The 14520-nt window shown below is 31.2% G+C and overlaps 1 protein-coding gene across 1 annotated transcript in view; it reads right to left on the bottom strand.

The window, feature by feature from the left end:
* LOC117237080 overlaps window positions 1-14520 on the bottom strand; it is a 76814-nt gene that overhangs the window by 52317 nt on the left and 9977 nt on the right. The window contains 3 exon segments of the mRNA XM_033500694.1: window positions 11859-12094; window positions 12966-13168; window positions 14278-14355. Of these exon segments, the coding sequence (XP_033356585.1) occupies window positions 11859-12094; window positions 12966-13168; window positions 14278-14355 (517 nt within the window).

A 14520-nucleotide genomic window follows, 5' to 3' on the forward strand; every position in this document is an offset into this window, starting at 1 on the left:
ATGTGAGAATGAAAAGCAGATCATTCGAACCTCTAATGGTAGTTAACAACGAAGAAAAACGCATTGGACTTGCTGACACTGGTTGAGAAACTCGCGAGTACGACATTTCTCATTGGTGGAAATGTAAATGACCGTCTAAGGTATTCCTGCGAATCGCGTGCTAAATTTAGCGCTACATCTTGTTGCTATACCGTTGGCAATTTATGAATGTTCGAAAATATGTAATTTTAGTTGTTTTAATAATGGACGAAGTAAAAGATATCTTGGAATGAATCTTTATATGATTTGAACGAAGACTTATTATTTTGAATTTCGGAGTGATGGACGAATTAATAGAAAAATGTAAGCAAAATGCAATTAGAAGGCGCTCGGTAAGACTGATATTTTTTCTCATCGGTAGCAATAATACACTGAAAATAGCCTACTTTTGTGGAATAAAGAATAACTTGCTATGTTACCTCTCCCCACGTGCGTTTATATGTTACAATTAATTCCCTCTATCTCCGCATTCCATCTTTTTCCGCTCCGAATTTTGCTAGGTCGTTAAAAATCTTCCAAGATAGAACGCGTTACACTAAAATTGTCGACAATTCTCCGTCGTATTCATTATTTGCTTAATCTCATGCACCGTGATCATACGAATTCTAAATAGTATCGCATAAGATTACACGTATACTAATTGAGTCTTTTTTACTGCTTCAACTCGGTGAATGTTATCCTACCACTGAGAACATTACCTTAACCCTCGATGATATATTGCTGCATAGTAGATAAACCACAAGAGTTTAATTGCAGTAAAAGAAAATGTAGAAAATTGCTATTGCCCCCGCGTAACGCGATTTGGAAAATAACAATGAGAGTGAAATGGTTAAGGAAATAAAGCGAAAGAAATATTTGAACACGCAAATATGAACGGATTCGTATAACGCGGGATATAATTATCTTTGACTTTACAGATTACACAGGACCCCACTATACTTAATTTTAATGTGAGCTTTATATTCTGTGTTTTACGCGACGAAAATTATGTAAATGAAATTTATTGCGCAGAGTATAAAATACGAATTAGAATTACTCTAAAAGATATATAATGCTATACCTAATTATATCATTATTGTATTAACCTTACTACGATCTTTGAATTATCCTCTGTGTACTGCTCTCATTTGAATATATAGAAAGATTTTTAAAGGCAATTTTTATGCTTAAAATTGAAAAGAAAAATCACACACATCAGTTTTGATCTTTTTATAGTTTTCGTAAACTAAAGTAATTTATTAAGAATAGAGAAACAATATTGGATAAAAAAATAATCCAAACAACGCCATAGGATGAAGTTACAAAAATTAAATATTACACTAGTCCAATATATTATCCTATTTGAAGTCGAAATTAAAAATATCTCAAAATTTCCTAATCCAAACTTAAGTGTAACCCGAGCTATCGAGACTATCAAGGGCGCGATAATATCAGTTAACAATTAAGAACGTTCAAGGACTCGCAACTTTTAATTTGACGCACCCAAAACGGAAAGTAAGTAGTCCTGAACAAAAGAAGCTTTAAAGAAACGCGACGCTATAAAAATCCTTTCGTTCGAGGCTATCAAATTTAACTCCACGTAAATCCAATCTATACACGGTGTCGAAAAATTACAAAAAATCTTCAAGAGTCGCCAAACTAACAATAAATATTAATCACGTATTACATGTAAGTACCGATGCTGGTCGTACCAGGCAAGATCGTGTGGAACCACGAGTATCACTCTGTTTACAATTCCCTGGGCGTTAATTCTCGTTGTCAGGGGCTTCTTCGGCCGCTGGTTTCCCTTGCAACGATCGGTGGTGATTCGGCGTTGCGCACCTGTGGCACACACTAATCAAGTTCACAAACTTTTGTCACAGAACTGTTTGGAAAGTTCGCGAGGACCGATGGTAACGTACCACGATAGAAACCATTACGGACTCTCGGGTTTTCGTCATCGTTTCGAGGCAAACGATACACTGTCAAAGAAAGCACTAGCGATTCGCGTGGGCTACCGCCGCTAAACTGAGAGCGTTTGTACCGTGAGCCGTGAGGCACACCTGAATCCCACAGCATCGGTCACTACCTTACTACGGCACCGAACAATCTCTATAGTGGCGTCGTTATAGTGTATATTATATGTACACCGGGTGGTGCGTAGCGAATGTAGCTGGAACAACATTCGCTCGACCGTGGCATCCGCGTCCGTGAAGAGCGAAGATAATAATGCCCCACAGTTGACAGCCGCGATTAATACGCCGCTGCTTTTATCTCATTTACCTTGACCAACACCGAATAACTAACTAAACCGAGGAAAAGAAAAAAAAAGCAGCTTTAGAGTTGGAGTTTAGTTTGAGCAATCGCGATTGATATCGATGGTATATGATTGACTAGTATTTTTTTACTGTCTCATTGCAAGAGCTTGTAAAAATGTACGAGAAGGAAGAAAATTAGGGGATAATGAATTCAATTGCGTCTTCTTAACTTTGATTTCTTATGTAATAGATAATTTAGTACTCAGTCTGAGAATATTTATATATACATTTATGGTAAAATGTAACTTAAAAATGAAAAAAAAAAACGATTTTAATTTACTACTCAAAAATGCACACAATACGTATAATAGTAGAAATATATGAAACGTCGAAAGTAAAGTACTTGTTATAATATTTAGTAACATTTACCTTTCATTTCTTTAATTATGTTTTCTCAAAAATATGAAGTTGTACAAATATCTGCAGTCCAGTAATATTTTACGTTTTTACTTTTGTTAGAAAAATAGAAATCAATAATTGTTCTGATTAGATTGCTTAGTATTGCATTAGTATTGCATTGGCGTAATGATATAGCACTAGAATATATAGAATATATAGATATATTTAAATATAGCTATACAGATGTATTTTTAAGTTATGCAGCGTCGTAGAAGGTTAATTATATCGCGTCGTTCATTTAATTGAAATCAAGATTATAAATTATCAATCTTGTTTAAAAGGCAAAAAAGTTTTGACAGTAATTCCAATTCCAATTTTTTATGTAATATTTGATTCAGGTGTAAATATGCATATTTAATTAAGTCTTCTTCAATTTTGGGCAAAAGATGGAATAAGACAACCATATTTCGCAATAGCAAGTCCGCTTGTAATATCTCTAATTTTGATATCCTGTACAATATTTAAAATGTAAATTAATACAGCCACGTTATATTTAATTTAGTAGAAAAACACTTTAAATATTACACGTCGCATTTTAATTTTCGGCTCAATATCAATTATTCGAAACAATAATGAAAATAACCTTGGCGTTATATAGAAAACAAAATAAAATATTTATTATAGACTACTTAAACGATAACAAATAATTTTGCAAGTGTCATTTTCAATTTTACTTCCTTATTTATCTTTACAATATATTTAAATTCTTATTTATTTTATACAAAACGGTATATTTATATTACAGTTTATATTATAGCACGGTTAGATAAAGAAGTACATAAATCCATGTGTAACAATTCGAGAATGTTTAAGACACGGTATAAAAATTTTAGTTTCACTTGTTATCTTTTTCTTTACCATACGAATAAACACAATAAAAATCTTCTCAATGTAACTTTCAAAATCAAGCAAAATCCTTGAAATTTTGATTTAAATATACTTGCACGGAATAAAAATGTGCAACATGCAATTACAATGCACATGAAATGGAAAGAAAAAGGTAGAAGTTCACGAATTCCTCCAATCTTACATCTCTGCAAAGAAAATCTCAAAAGAAGATCAAATTCCTCGAAATAATAAATTAAACGCAAAATATAATTACAAAAGTTACGAAGCAAAAAGAAATAAAACAAGAGACGTAAAAACCTACTAGGAGCGTAGAAGACAAAAATTCTACAAAGGACAGTTTCCGAGATCTTCTGTCTACGCAAAGAAAACCTCTAGAAATTCAAATTTAAGCAGAAAATAAGAACATATAGCGTATAATTATAATACGTAGAAAATAAAGAGAAAGAATGTAAGAATTTATGAAATACGCAGAAAGCAAACAAAAATGTTAGCAACGACGGCGACTCTACGATGAGTTCGTGACACCTTGTATAAGCGTCGCAGGTGAGCGGACTATAGTGCAATACAGAGAACGTTGTTATACTATTATTTCTATGCTGTTTCCCTCAGCCCCGCTTCGCTTCGTCTCACCTGCTCGCTCGCTTGCTTCTCCCGCGCTCAAAAGCCAGCTCTCCACGTTTCTACGTGTATGTACACACGTATATATATATATATTACAAAACAAAAATTTGCGTCTGCCGCACGAAAGGAAACAATCGAGACACCGGGTTTCCTCCTATTCCTTGTAACCGACAGAAGCATTATCCGATGGTGCTGTTAATTAATTAAAAGCGGATTATAAGTGGGCGTACTGTTCTCACGTTTTCAGGCAAAGTCTGTTTTCAGACGAACGTGTTCTATGATAATATTATATTATCAGAATTTTCCTAATTATACGAGTTCCCTTCGATGAAATCGTGGTAAACCGTTTTATAGTCAATGCCGTCGTATGAACCCTGATGAGACGCTGTTGTGATTTTTCGGAGAATGATGAGAAAAAAGTGCAAGGAATTATAGATACGATAATTGTACGTACAATTATACATAATTATATATATCATTATATAAAATAATTAAACGTAATAATGATATATAATATTAAAATAATAGTTATATTTATAACGGAGAAGTAAGGGTAATGTACATAGGATAATAAAGTAATGGATAATAAACTAATTTTATAGTGTTTTATGTGATGCCATTTTGGTACGGTTCAAGAAGAACTATTGAAATACGAAAATTTATTAGAATATATTAAAATGCAAGCATAATAAATCATTTTATAATCGATATATACATTATTTATTGCTATATATTATAAATAAATCTTACGTACTACTCAGGATTTCATTGAAACACGGAAAAAGAAATTATAGCGAACTTTTTGATATAATATAACATATATTATATGTATATATTAATATTGCCTGATTTAGCAAATCTTGTTCTTTTATGGGAAAAGTACAATTACAGCTTTGTTGACGTCGAATGGATAATGCAAGCATAGAATGATAGTAGTATTGCGTATTTCAGATAATTGGATAATACGTATCTTGTATTTTTACGTAAGATATTTCAAAGAAACAGTCAGATATGAATATAGAAAAAATGATCAATAAATGTATTGAAATAAATACCATACAAACATTCTATGGTTTAATAAAGTTAACCTTGTGTTTTGGTACTAGTTTAGAGAAGCTATTGTAACAACGAAATGTAGAGAATCATAATGAATGCCTTGAAATATATTAGATGCAATATGCACAATAAACCATCCTATGATGTGGATTATATCTCATATTATTTTATATAATAATATTATCATATATTTCAAAGAAATGACAAAAGAAAAAATATGGGAGAAATCTGCGATGAATGATACGATAAAATAAGTTCATACGAATCGAATAAATGAACTTACGTTTAATGACATTATTTTTTCTGTGATACCGCTTTGTCATGTTTTCAGGAAAATTCCATAACAAAGAGGTAGAAAGAGTCGCAACGTACATCTCAAAATATACCTAGTTGTTACGGTGCAAATAGACACAATAACAGTATGCGATTCTACAGCTAAACGCACTATTTCTTATTTTCACGTGAAATTTTCTACAGAGCCAATTGAAAGAAAGAAATCGAAGAAATCAGAGCCAATGACTCGGAATAAATTATAATGAGGCGAAGAAAGAAACGAGGGACGCAATGACACTTTAACTCGTGATATAATCGCTGATCTACTTTTTCTCAATGAAACTGCATAAAATCCTAGAGTCCCAGATTCGTTTCTATTTAGTTTCTTTTTCTCTTTTCGTTTCAAAGAACATCCATTTAAATCGAAAAGAAGATTCCTCTGCGTGATTTTCAAGAAATTCTGTACATTGAACACGCGACTACCTTCGTGGCTAGGCTAGCCTATCCACAGAAAATAGAGAAAAACAGCGATCCCGGCGTAGAAGAGCAAGAAATACATGGACACGAAGACCATGATTAATAGTTGGCATATTCTTCTCACATCCATGTTCGCAGGATGTTCGTCCCTCCAGATAGGATGGATATCTCACACCGTGAAACGCGTGATTTGCATTCAACTCGGCCGTTTGTTCGTGCTTATATCATGCGAACTCGGGGCCGAAAAGCATAGGAACAACGGGACGTGGATTTTGTTTCGAGTACGTTGAATTTTTCTCCATTATCGATCGAAAATTGTAATTAACAGTTAAACTTAAAAATGTTTCTATATGTCTTTTCAGCGTGCGCGTTTGTTATTTTAAACTCTCGTACAGATATAACAATTCTATTTAAAAAAAAAAAGAGAATTAAACATATTTAATATAATTTTATTTCATTCACACAATTAAACCTCAAATTTTCAAATATCTTACGTATTTCGTTTCAGGCAATTTTAATTTCAGAAATCATATTTTATTAAAAAAGACGATATTCTTTTGTTATTGCAATTAAATAAATTTCAATTTAACATCGAAAGATTCTATTGCTCGCTGGACAATTTAGTAAGTGGTCGTTTCGAGCGAGTATCTGTTATTTCAGATCGCGTGTTTATATATGTTACGTATCTTTTGCACGTTCACTGACAGGGACGGCGAGTAACATTTTTCTTATCAACAATTTCGTGTTTGAACTCTGATACGGAAACGATACCGCACTGGCTACGCTGATAATACTGTCCTGGCGTTCGCGGGTTTCAGAGAGAACTCCGACTGGTTTCATACGGGCTAGTATGCCAATGGTTTCGATAATCGATAGGCTTATTGAAATACAAAACCGTGGTGGTGTTGCTGGCAGACACGTCGGTAATGTGTGTTTTTAGTTATGTGGAATGGGTATACGGAAAAGATATTTCAAAGTTTGTATACATTTGAATGAATGAAATAAACTTGAAATTAAACTCTAAATTCTTCCCCAAGGTAGCATTCTTATATCTGTACAATATTTTAAAATAATGAACGTACATATTGGGAAGTTTGAAATTTAATTGTTCAGTAAACGAAATTTTTCAAATTTTTTAACAATATAATTTTTATATTTACATAATGAAGGGACGTGGTTATTTAAAACTTGGACTGTTAAGCGTTTTATACACGAAACAACATTTATTCGCGACATAAAGCTCAGATTAAAAAGGAGAAAAAATTTATTAAATTGTTTTAGGGTAGAATTGTTTATGATCTTATATCTGTATAGGAATACTGAGCAATAGATACACATATAAAGTATTAACAACCTTGTAGTTAATGCGACGTTAAATTGCAAGTAAACAAAACTTTTTAAAAGCTATTAGAGCTATCACTTCAAAGGCAGATAATATTAAAAAATTAGAATTAAATTTCCAACATAATTTATTCAATTCTTTATTTTCTCTTATGAGATCCTTTCACAGAAGGCTACTTAATTTTCTTTTTTAGTCAAATTTCTTGTTCATAGAGGAGACTCTATTAAAGTCTAAAATGAGCAAAGATAGATTGTAAGTCAATGCAATTGTATAAAGCCGTTAGGAGAATTGACGCGTGTTACTCCATATGGGTCGTAAAGCACAGTTTCGAAGCCACCGAGAGATAATGTTTCTACTTTCGTTAAAATTCCTATCTAAGTATTACACCGATATCTTTCACATGATCGTAATTCGTTAGAAGTATGTTATAATATCACGGATTAGGACATACATTCACAAACATAATCAGTTCTATTTCGACTTACATATTAATGCCGTTGATTCAAGTACAATGTTGGAACAAAAGGATCAAAGTTTCATTTACATTCATGTTGATCCTGCATGTATCATACTTCTTGTATGCTGCATAATAATACATACATCGTCGTCCATAAATATTTGAATAATTCGATCGACTCGTAGTACTAATATCTGAATTTGATAAAATTATGTAAATTCACGATGCATTAATAATTAAAAATAACACTTATTTCTGTATGGAATTAGTACATTATAAAAAATTAAGAGAACTAATGTATTTGTGTATTATTAAAGATCATGCTAAAGGTACTTATTATAGGAATATTATTTTCTATTACTATAGTTTATATGTATACATTTTGAATTTTAAATTTACTGTATATACAGGGTGGTTGGTAACTGGTGGTACAAGCGGAAAAGGGGGTGATTCTACGCGAAAAAGGAAGTCGAAAATATACAATAAAAATTTTTCGTTTGAGGCTTTGTTTTCGAGAAAATCGACTTTGAATTTTCGCTGGGTACGCGTGCACTTTATCGCGTCTCGTTATAACGGATCTCACTGTAGATCGTTGTCTCGATGGAAAAATTAAAAAAAAATTTTTATTCTATATTTTCGACTTCTTTTTTCGCGTAGAATCACCCCCTTTCCGCTTGTACCACCACTTACCAACCACCCAGTATATTATAAAATTTTACGATATACTATAGAATTTACTAAACATTGTTTTTATGGTAGTTTAAAATAGTATTATAAATTGTGATAGGATTTATAGTGAAAACAATTAAATTTGTTATAGATATTGATTTTTACACTGTATCTAATTTTGCGGTATAATATAGAACACATCTTTACTATACCGTACCGTGAATAATTATAAACTCAACTCTATTTTTAGATTTTTCATAATATTAAAACAAAAATTGACAAAATCGTTTATACAATTACATATAATATAAAACAAAATTGAAGATACAACAAACAAAAATTTTCTTCTTTTGGAGTCTAGGAAAAATTGAATTTTCTTTCACAATTGCGTTTCTGACTGTGAACAAGTATAAACTCAATGTTAACGTTGTTACGTTTTCGTCTAACATTTAGCGGATTTTCCTTTATTTTTTATTTCTTCTGTTAATTTGTTAGATATACTGTGCATTATCTTATTTAAAGTTTCATTTTGAGTATCCGGCCACACGGATTTTATTTTTTTTTAATGATGTTTTCCATAGGTGGCTTCCCCTGATCGTAAACTTTTGTTGCTAAAATTCTCCACAGGTTCTCGGTCGAATTGAGTCTCGATGCTAGCCACGGTAATAATGAAATTTCCAAAATCTTGAAACCACATTTTTCTAGCGGTAACTATATGAATAAGAGCATTATCTCGCTGAAGAATGCCTTTTTGGTTTCAATCTCTGTTATGACGGGCAATAATCCGTCATGTAATATCTCCTGATTTCCTATAGCATCCAATTTGAGGTGTTTGAGTCTATAATTATTCACAGCACTGTATATTTACTATTTGTTGTAGAAAGTTTGGCAATTATTTGTATAATAACTATTAAAAATAAATTTAATCGAATCATAACATTTCATTGTGCGGTATACTAACTACAATGGTTATGAAGAATAAACTCATTGTGATATTCTGACTTAATAGACTACAGATTTTTATGAAAATCTATGTTTTTATGGACACGGCTAAAGAAATAGAAGATTTATTTTACTTATTAACCTACTAACTTGTTAACCGTGACGTCCATTAATCAGATTTATTGATAAAAGTAAAAACAAATCAACTTCAGCTAAGTCAGTTTTAGACATTGCAAATGTAAATGCGATGTAATATGATACAACGTATTTGTAGCAAAATTAAAACTACGCGTGAAAAGATAGGTATCTTTAAATAGGTACATAAATTACTACTCGAATGACGAGTTAAATCATTTCTCTTGATTGACAGATTAAAATTCTAATGAATACCCTATTCTTCATATCTTATACGCTTTTGTATATTAAATATATTTTTATATCTTCAAATTTTGTATAAATGTATAAAAATCCACAGACTACTAGTTGAAGGTTATATGAAGAAACAAAAAAAAAAAGAAAAAATATGATATCGATAATATACATTTAATTAACAGTATTCTGCACTTTAAAGTTCTATAAAACTGAGAAAATGCTACTTATAATATTTTACCCTGTGGTCTTCGATTAGAATACATCTTTGAATGTTAACGTACAGGGTATTTAAAAATATATGTTATGGCTCTGGCAGATGATTCTATACCCTCGGATCAATTTCAAAGCCAAATTTTGTTATTACATCGTATAATTCTCGTCACGAGGAACAAAAGTCTCAAAGCAAGCATGAATTTCAAATCGTCATATTACGTTTGAAGATGTAGAATCATCTGTCAAAGACATGACGTAATTTTTGAACACCCTGTATGTAAAAGACTCGAATAGGGGGGAAATAGGCACGAAAGCGAAATGTTACTTGCTGCTACGATAGTTAGTATGAACTGCGACTATTAGTTATGGTTATGCCTTTTAAGAAGCTATAGAATACAAATATGAACAAATCGCTACCGATTTCGCGTTCAAGTACCGATAGCGTTTCTCTGTGTCGTTCTTCTGGTTTATAGCATCCCTTAACAGTCTGTTATGATTGATGAAATTGAAGAAAATTCGGCAAATTATACGTCCTATGTAATATCGATTTATACAGGGTGGTGGGTAACTGGTGGTAGAAGCGGAAAGGGGGTGATTCTACGCGAAAAAGAAGTCGAAAATATAGAATAAAAATTTTTTTTTTAATTTTTCCATCGAGACAATGATATACAGTGAGATCCGTTATAACAAGACGTGATAAAGTGCACGCGTACCCAGCGAAAATTCAAAGTCGATTTTCTCGAAAACAAAGCCTCAAACGAAAAATTTTTATTGTATATTTTCGACTTCCTTTTTCGCGTAGAATCACCCCCTTCCCGCTTGTACCACCAGTTATCAACTACCCTGTATACCCGATTTTTCGCGAAAAGATTATTGTTGACAATCGCGAGAAAATAGTCTGCTGTTTAGATTCAAGGTGCAATTCTTTTCAATTATAGAGACATGAATTGTTTCGCGGATTGTTTGCGTTGCAAAGATTTCATCGTTGTTTCTTCTTCTTCATCGTTACGTATTCTTTCGTTTGTTTCTTTGTTAGTGAATTTTGCTTACTGCACAACAAGAAACATGATGTTGTGCTCGAAATCATTGACTACTGGTAGAATTTATTGTTATAACACGACAGTCGAAAGAAAATAATTGGTAACTCATTAGAATTGAATGTAAGTTCTATTTTTATAATAAATGTATTTAAAATTCTACATATTATTTGGAGACTATCTACGAAAATATTTCTTAATAAAATAATGGTTTATTAGAATACCAATCAATTGACTTGTATAATTTATTTTAATATAAATGGATTTAAATTGAGGAAATTATTATCAATATAAAACACTGAGTTAACCATGAGAAGCTATATTAAAATTAAAAATTAATTTTATTAAATTTTCATTTTGTTCTGCATACACTTGTCTAAAATATTTCAATATATCTTATCGCAAAACAAAGTAAAACATATATGTATATTCTGGAGAATGCTACAGAATGAATCTGTATCTTTATTTTATTAATTTCATTCCATTAACGACTAGTATTTTATTAATATATTTATCAACTATTAATTGTTTATATTTAATTATTTATTCAATATGTGATATTCAAATATTTTAGTAATATGTAATAATACTTTTCAATTATTATGTATAAACTTCACTTGATATTCGTAATTATCTATGTTTTAAGTTGTCTGGAATATATTACAAAAATAAGTGAAGATGCAAAAGATATATTACATATTTGCACAAATAATCATATGTAGAATGTATTTGCTGTTATGCGTGCACAACGGGATTAAAAATTAGGTTAGTATAATACAGGTAATGAAAATAAATAAAAGATCATGTTTACATACCTTGAGCGTCAAACTGTCGCCTTCTACGAAGCATGCTTCTTCCTTGAGATGAAATGGGACCTGTTCTCCCATGATTATCGTCGTGAGGATCATCTTCACCTGCACTTGTTGCGCTATCACGTTGCACTACTTCATTACTTCCGATCGTCGACGGAACCGCACTACTTCCGTTTCCACCGAAAAACTTCACTTTCCTAGCCAGTTCCACGTATCCATGAAGACCAGTTTCACTTAATCTAATCGGGAAGAAGAAACAAAATAAAAGTATTACAGAAAATCTAAAAAATATATTAAGATAATTAATATATTAATTATCGAAATAAGTAATACTTATTTAATGTTATTTTTAACGAGTGTTTTATATTAATATTAATAATATTATTACTAATTCAATAAATATAAAACTATGTGTTATGACTTACAAAGTAATTCGATTAGTCGACGCACAATATCAGGTTTTGTTGGAAATGAAAATTATAAAAATAATTTTTTCACTGTTTGATAAGTTGTCTTATAACACGATTTTCACAGATATTCTTGATACACTTTTCTTTCAAATGAAATCTTAACAATAAAGATACTAATTTTTCAACTGTAGATACATGTAACATTATCTCTATCTAAATACGATATGGAAATAGTTTAATATTAAAATAATAGTAACTTAATGTTAAAATAGAAAATTTGAGAAACTCAAGTATGTATTGAGAAAAGCAATAAATTTGTATCAACATTGCTTTTACCTTTTTACACAAAATAATGAAAAGTTGCATGTCTCTTAAATATCAACAACTTTATAAAGCGAAATTCTACGGTTCAGCTTTCTTTTATTCAAAGCAAAGACAAAAGATTCAAAGAAAATGTGCTAGACTTAAAAATCTGGCACTTCAGACGTAGAACTACGTTTCACCGCAATTATTGAAATTCTTTTCACTGGTTCGATTTCTAATTCATGTATAAGAGTGGAAATTTCCGCCACTACTTGCTAATGATCGATTATTCCGGTAGTAAATAGTTGATTATTCGAAGTGCGTGTTAGATACGGTAAATTAAGTGGTAAATTAAATTTCGCGACTTGAAGCGTCGCGTGATTCAATTTACACACACCTGACACTCTCGCTACCGCTGCTCTCGTATCTAGTGCTATTAGATTCCCTTCTGGTCCTTGTAATCGCATCTCGTATTCTTTGGGACGCGGAGCACGAGTCACCCGTTTTCCGTGGAAGTGCAGGAGTTGGTTCGCTCTCACTCTCCCTTGGGCTGTATCTCGACGATCTAGTGCTCAGTGGACTTGCTTCCGGAGATAAGTGCTGTAAGGAATTCAGTATTTGTTTGTATTTCTACTATATTGTAGTATAACAAATAATAGAAAAGTCTATAAAAGAAATAATATGGCTATGTACAAATCGGAATACTTTTTATTTAAGTAATGTATTAGTAATCTAAGTAGTGTCGCATTTAATATTCTCAAAGATAGAGAATTTTAATTATTATTCAAACGATTTAAGTATTTTTTAGTAGTTTAAATAATTGTAAATAAAACAGTCATGTTATATGGCAGAGGAAGAAATTCTGATAAGAAATATATTTTTTAAGCAGAATCTATATCCATAGAATGTTAGGCCAGAATGAAAAATTGTGTTAGAATTGGAAAGAGTTATTTAGAAATTACATACAATTTTCTTGTTTTTACATCTGTCCTATCTGAACTTTTTTTTATATTTTCTAAAGACGTTAACGTTTGTGAATGATCCTTAACTTTACGAAACAATTTTTAATACATAAAATATTGGACATACTGTTGTAGAATTAAAATTATTTAAATGTTATAAAAATAATGAACGCTGTTTGCTTTATTTATTTGCGTGACTTAAGCATTTTACAAACCACTCTGTTTGAAAATAACGATGGCCACGTTTTGTTGACTATAACTTGATTGCTATGTAGACATTGAATTTAATGGTCGTACTCATAGGTACGGAAGACAATGGTAATAATTCCATATATAGGTATTATATAATGAAGAGTACAGGAAAAAGTTGTTTTGTATAATATTCAATAATAATATATTATAGTATTTAATAATAAAATGTTATATAATAAAATATTATTGAATACTATCAACTCCGAAACTTCTCAGGTGCGTGTTCAATTACAAAAATAAATTTCTATTTGCTTTCGCTATGATTATAAACTAGGCCACGTGATTCAGATAGTGATCCATTAAATCATACTTATACTTATCCGTTAAATGTTGTACACGAAATAATGTTCGACATATAGATAAGTTTTATCTCTCACTTTATATATTGTTTTCCTCCGATTATTATGAGAATCGTTATTCATGCATCGACACCTATACTCTTAAAATGAGTACATTAAAATCAACGACAAAATACATAAAATATAGTTAACTTACACTGGAGCAACGTTTATTTGGAGTATCGTCCGTATCATCAGGATTGGAAAACTCCTCCTTTGAAAACTTCCGACGTACCTATATCGAATACAGTTGCAAAGTAAAATTAGATCGATACTCAACTTAATATGTATTAATACTTGAAAGTATTAGCCTCATAAAAATCTAATTAACTTTCGAATTATACAATAAATTGAAACTCAATCAAATCTTCAAACTACCAAATCCTTCGTAACACAGCCA

This window comes from Bombus vosnesenskii, unplaced genomic scaffold (assembly GCF_011952255.1).
Source record: "Bombus vosnesenskii isolate JDL3184/JDL3185 unplaced genomic scaffold, Bvos_JDL3184-5_v1.1 scf7180000013355, whole genome shotgun sequence".
Taxonomy (NCBI): domain Eukaryota; kingdom Metazoa; phylum Arthropoda; class Insecta; order Hymenoptera; family Apidae; genus Bombus; species Bombus vosnesenskii.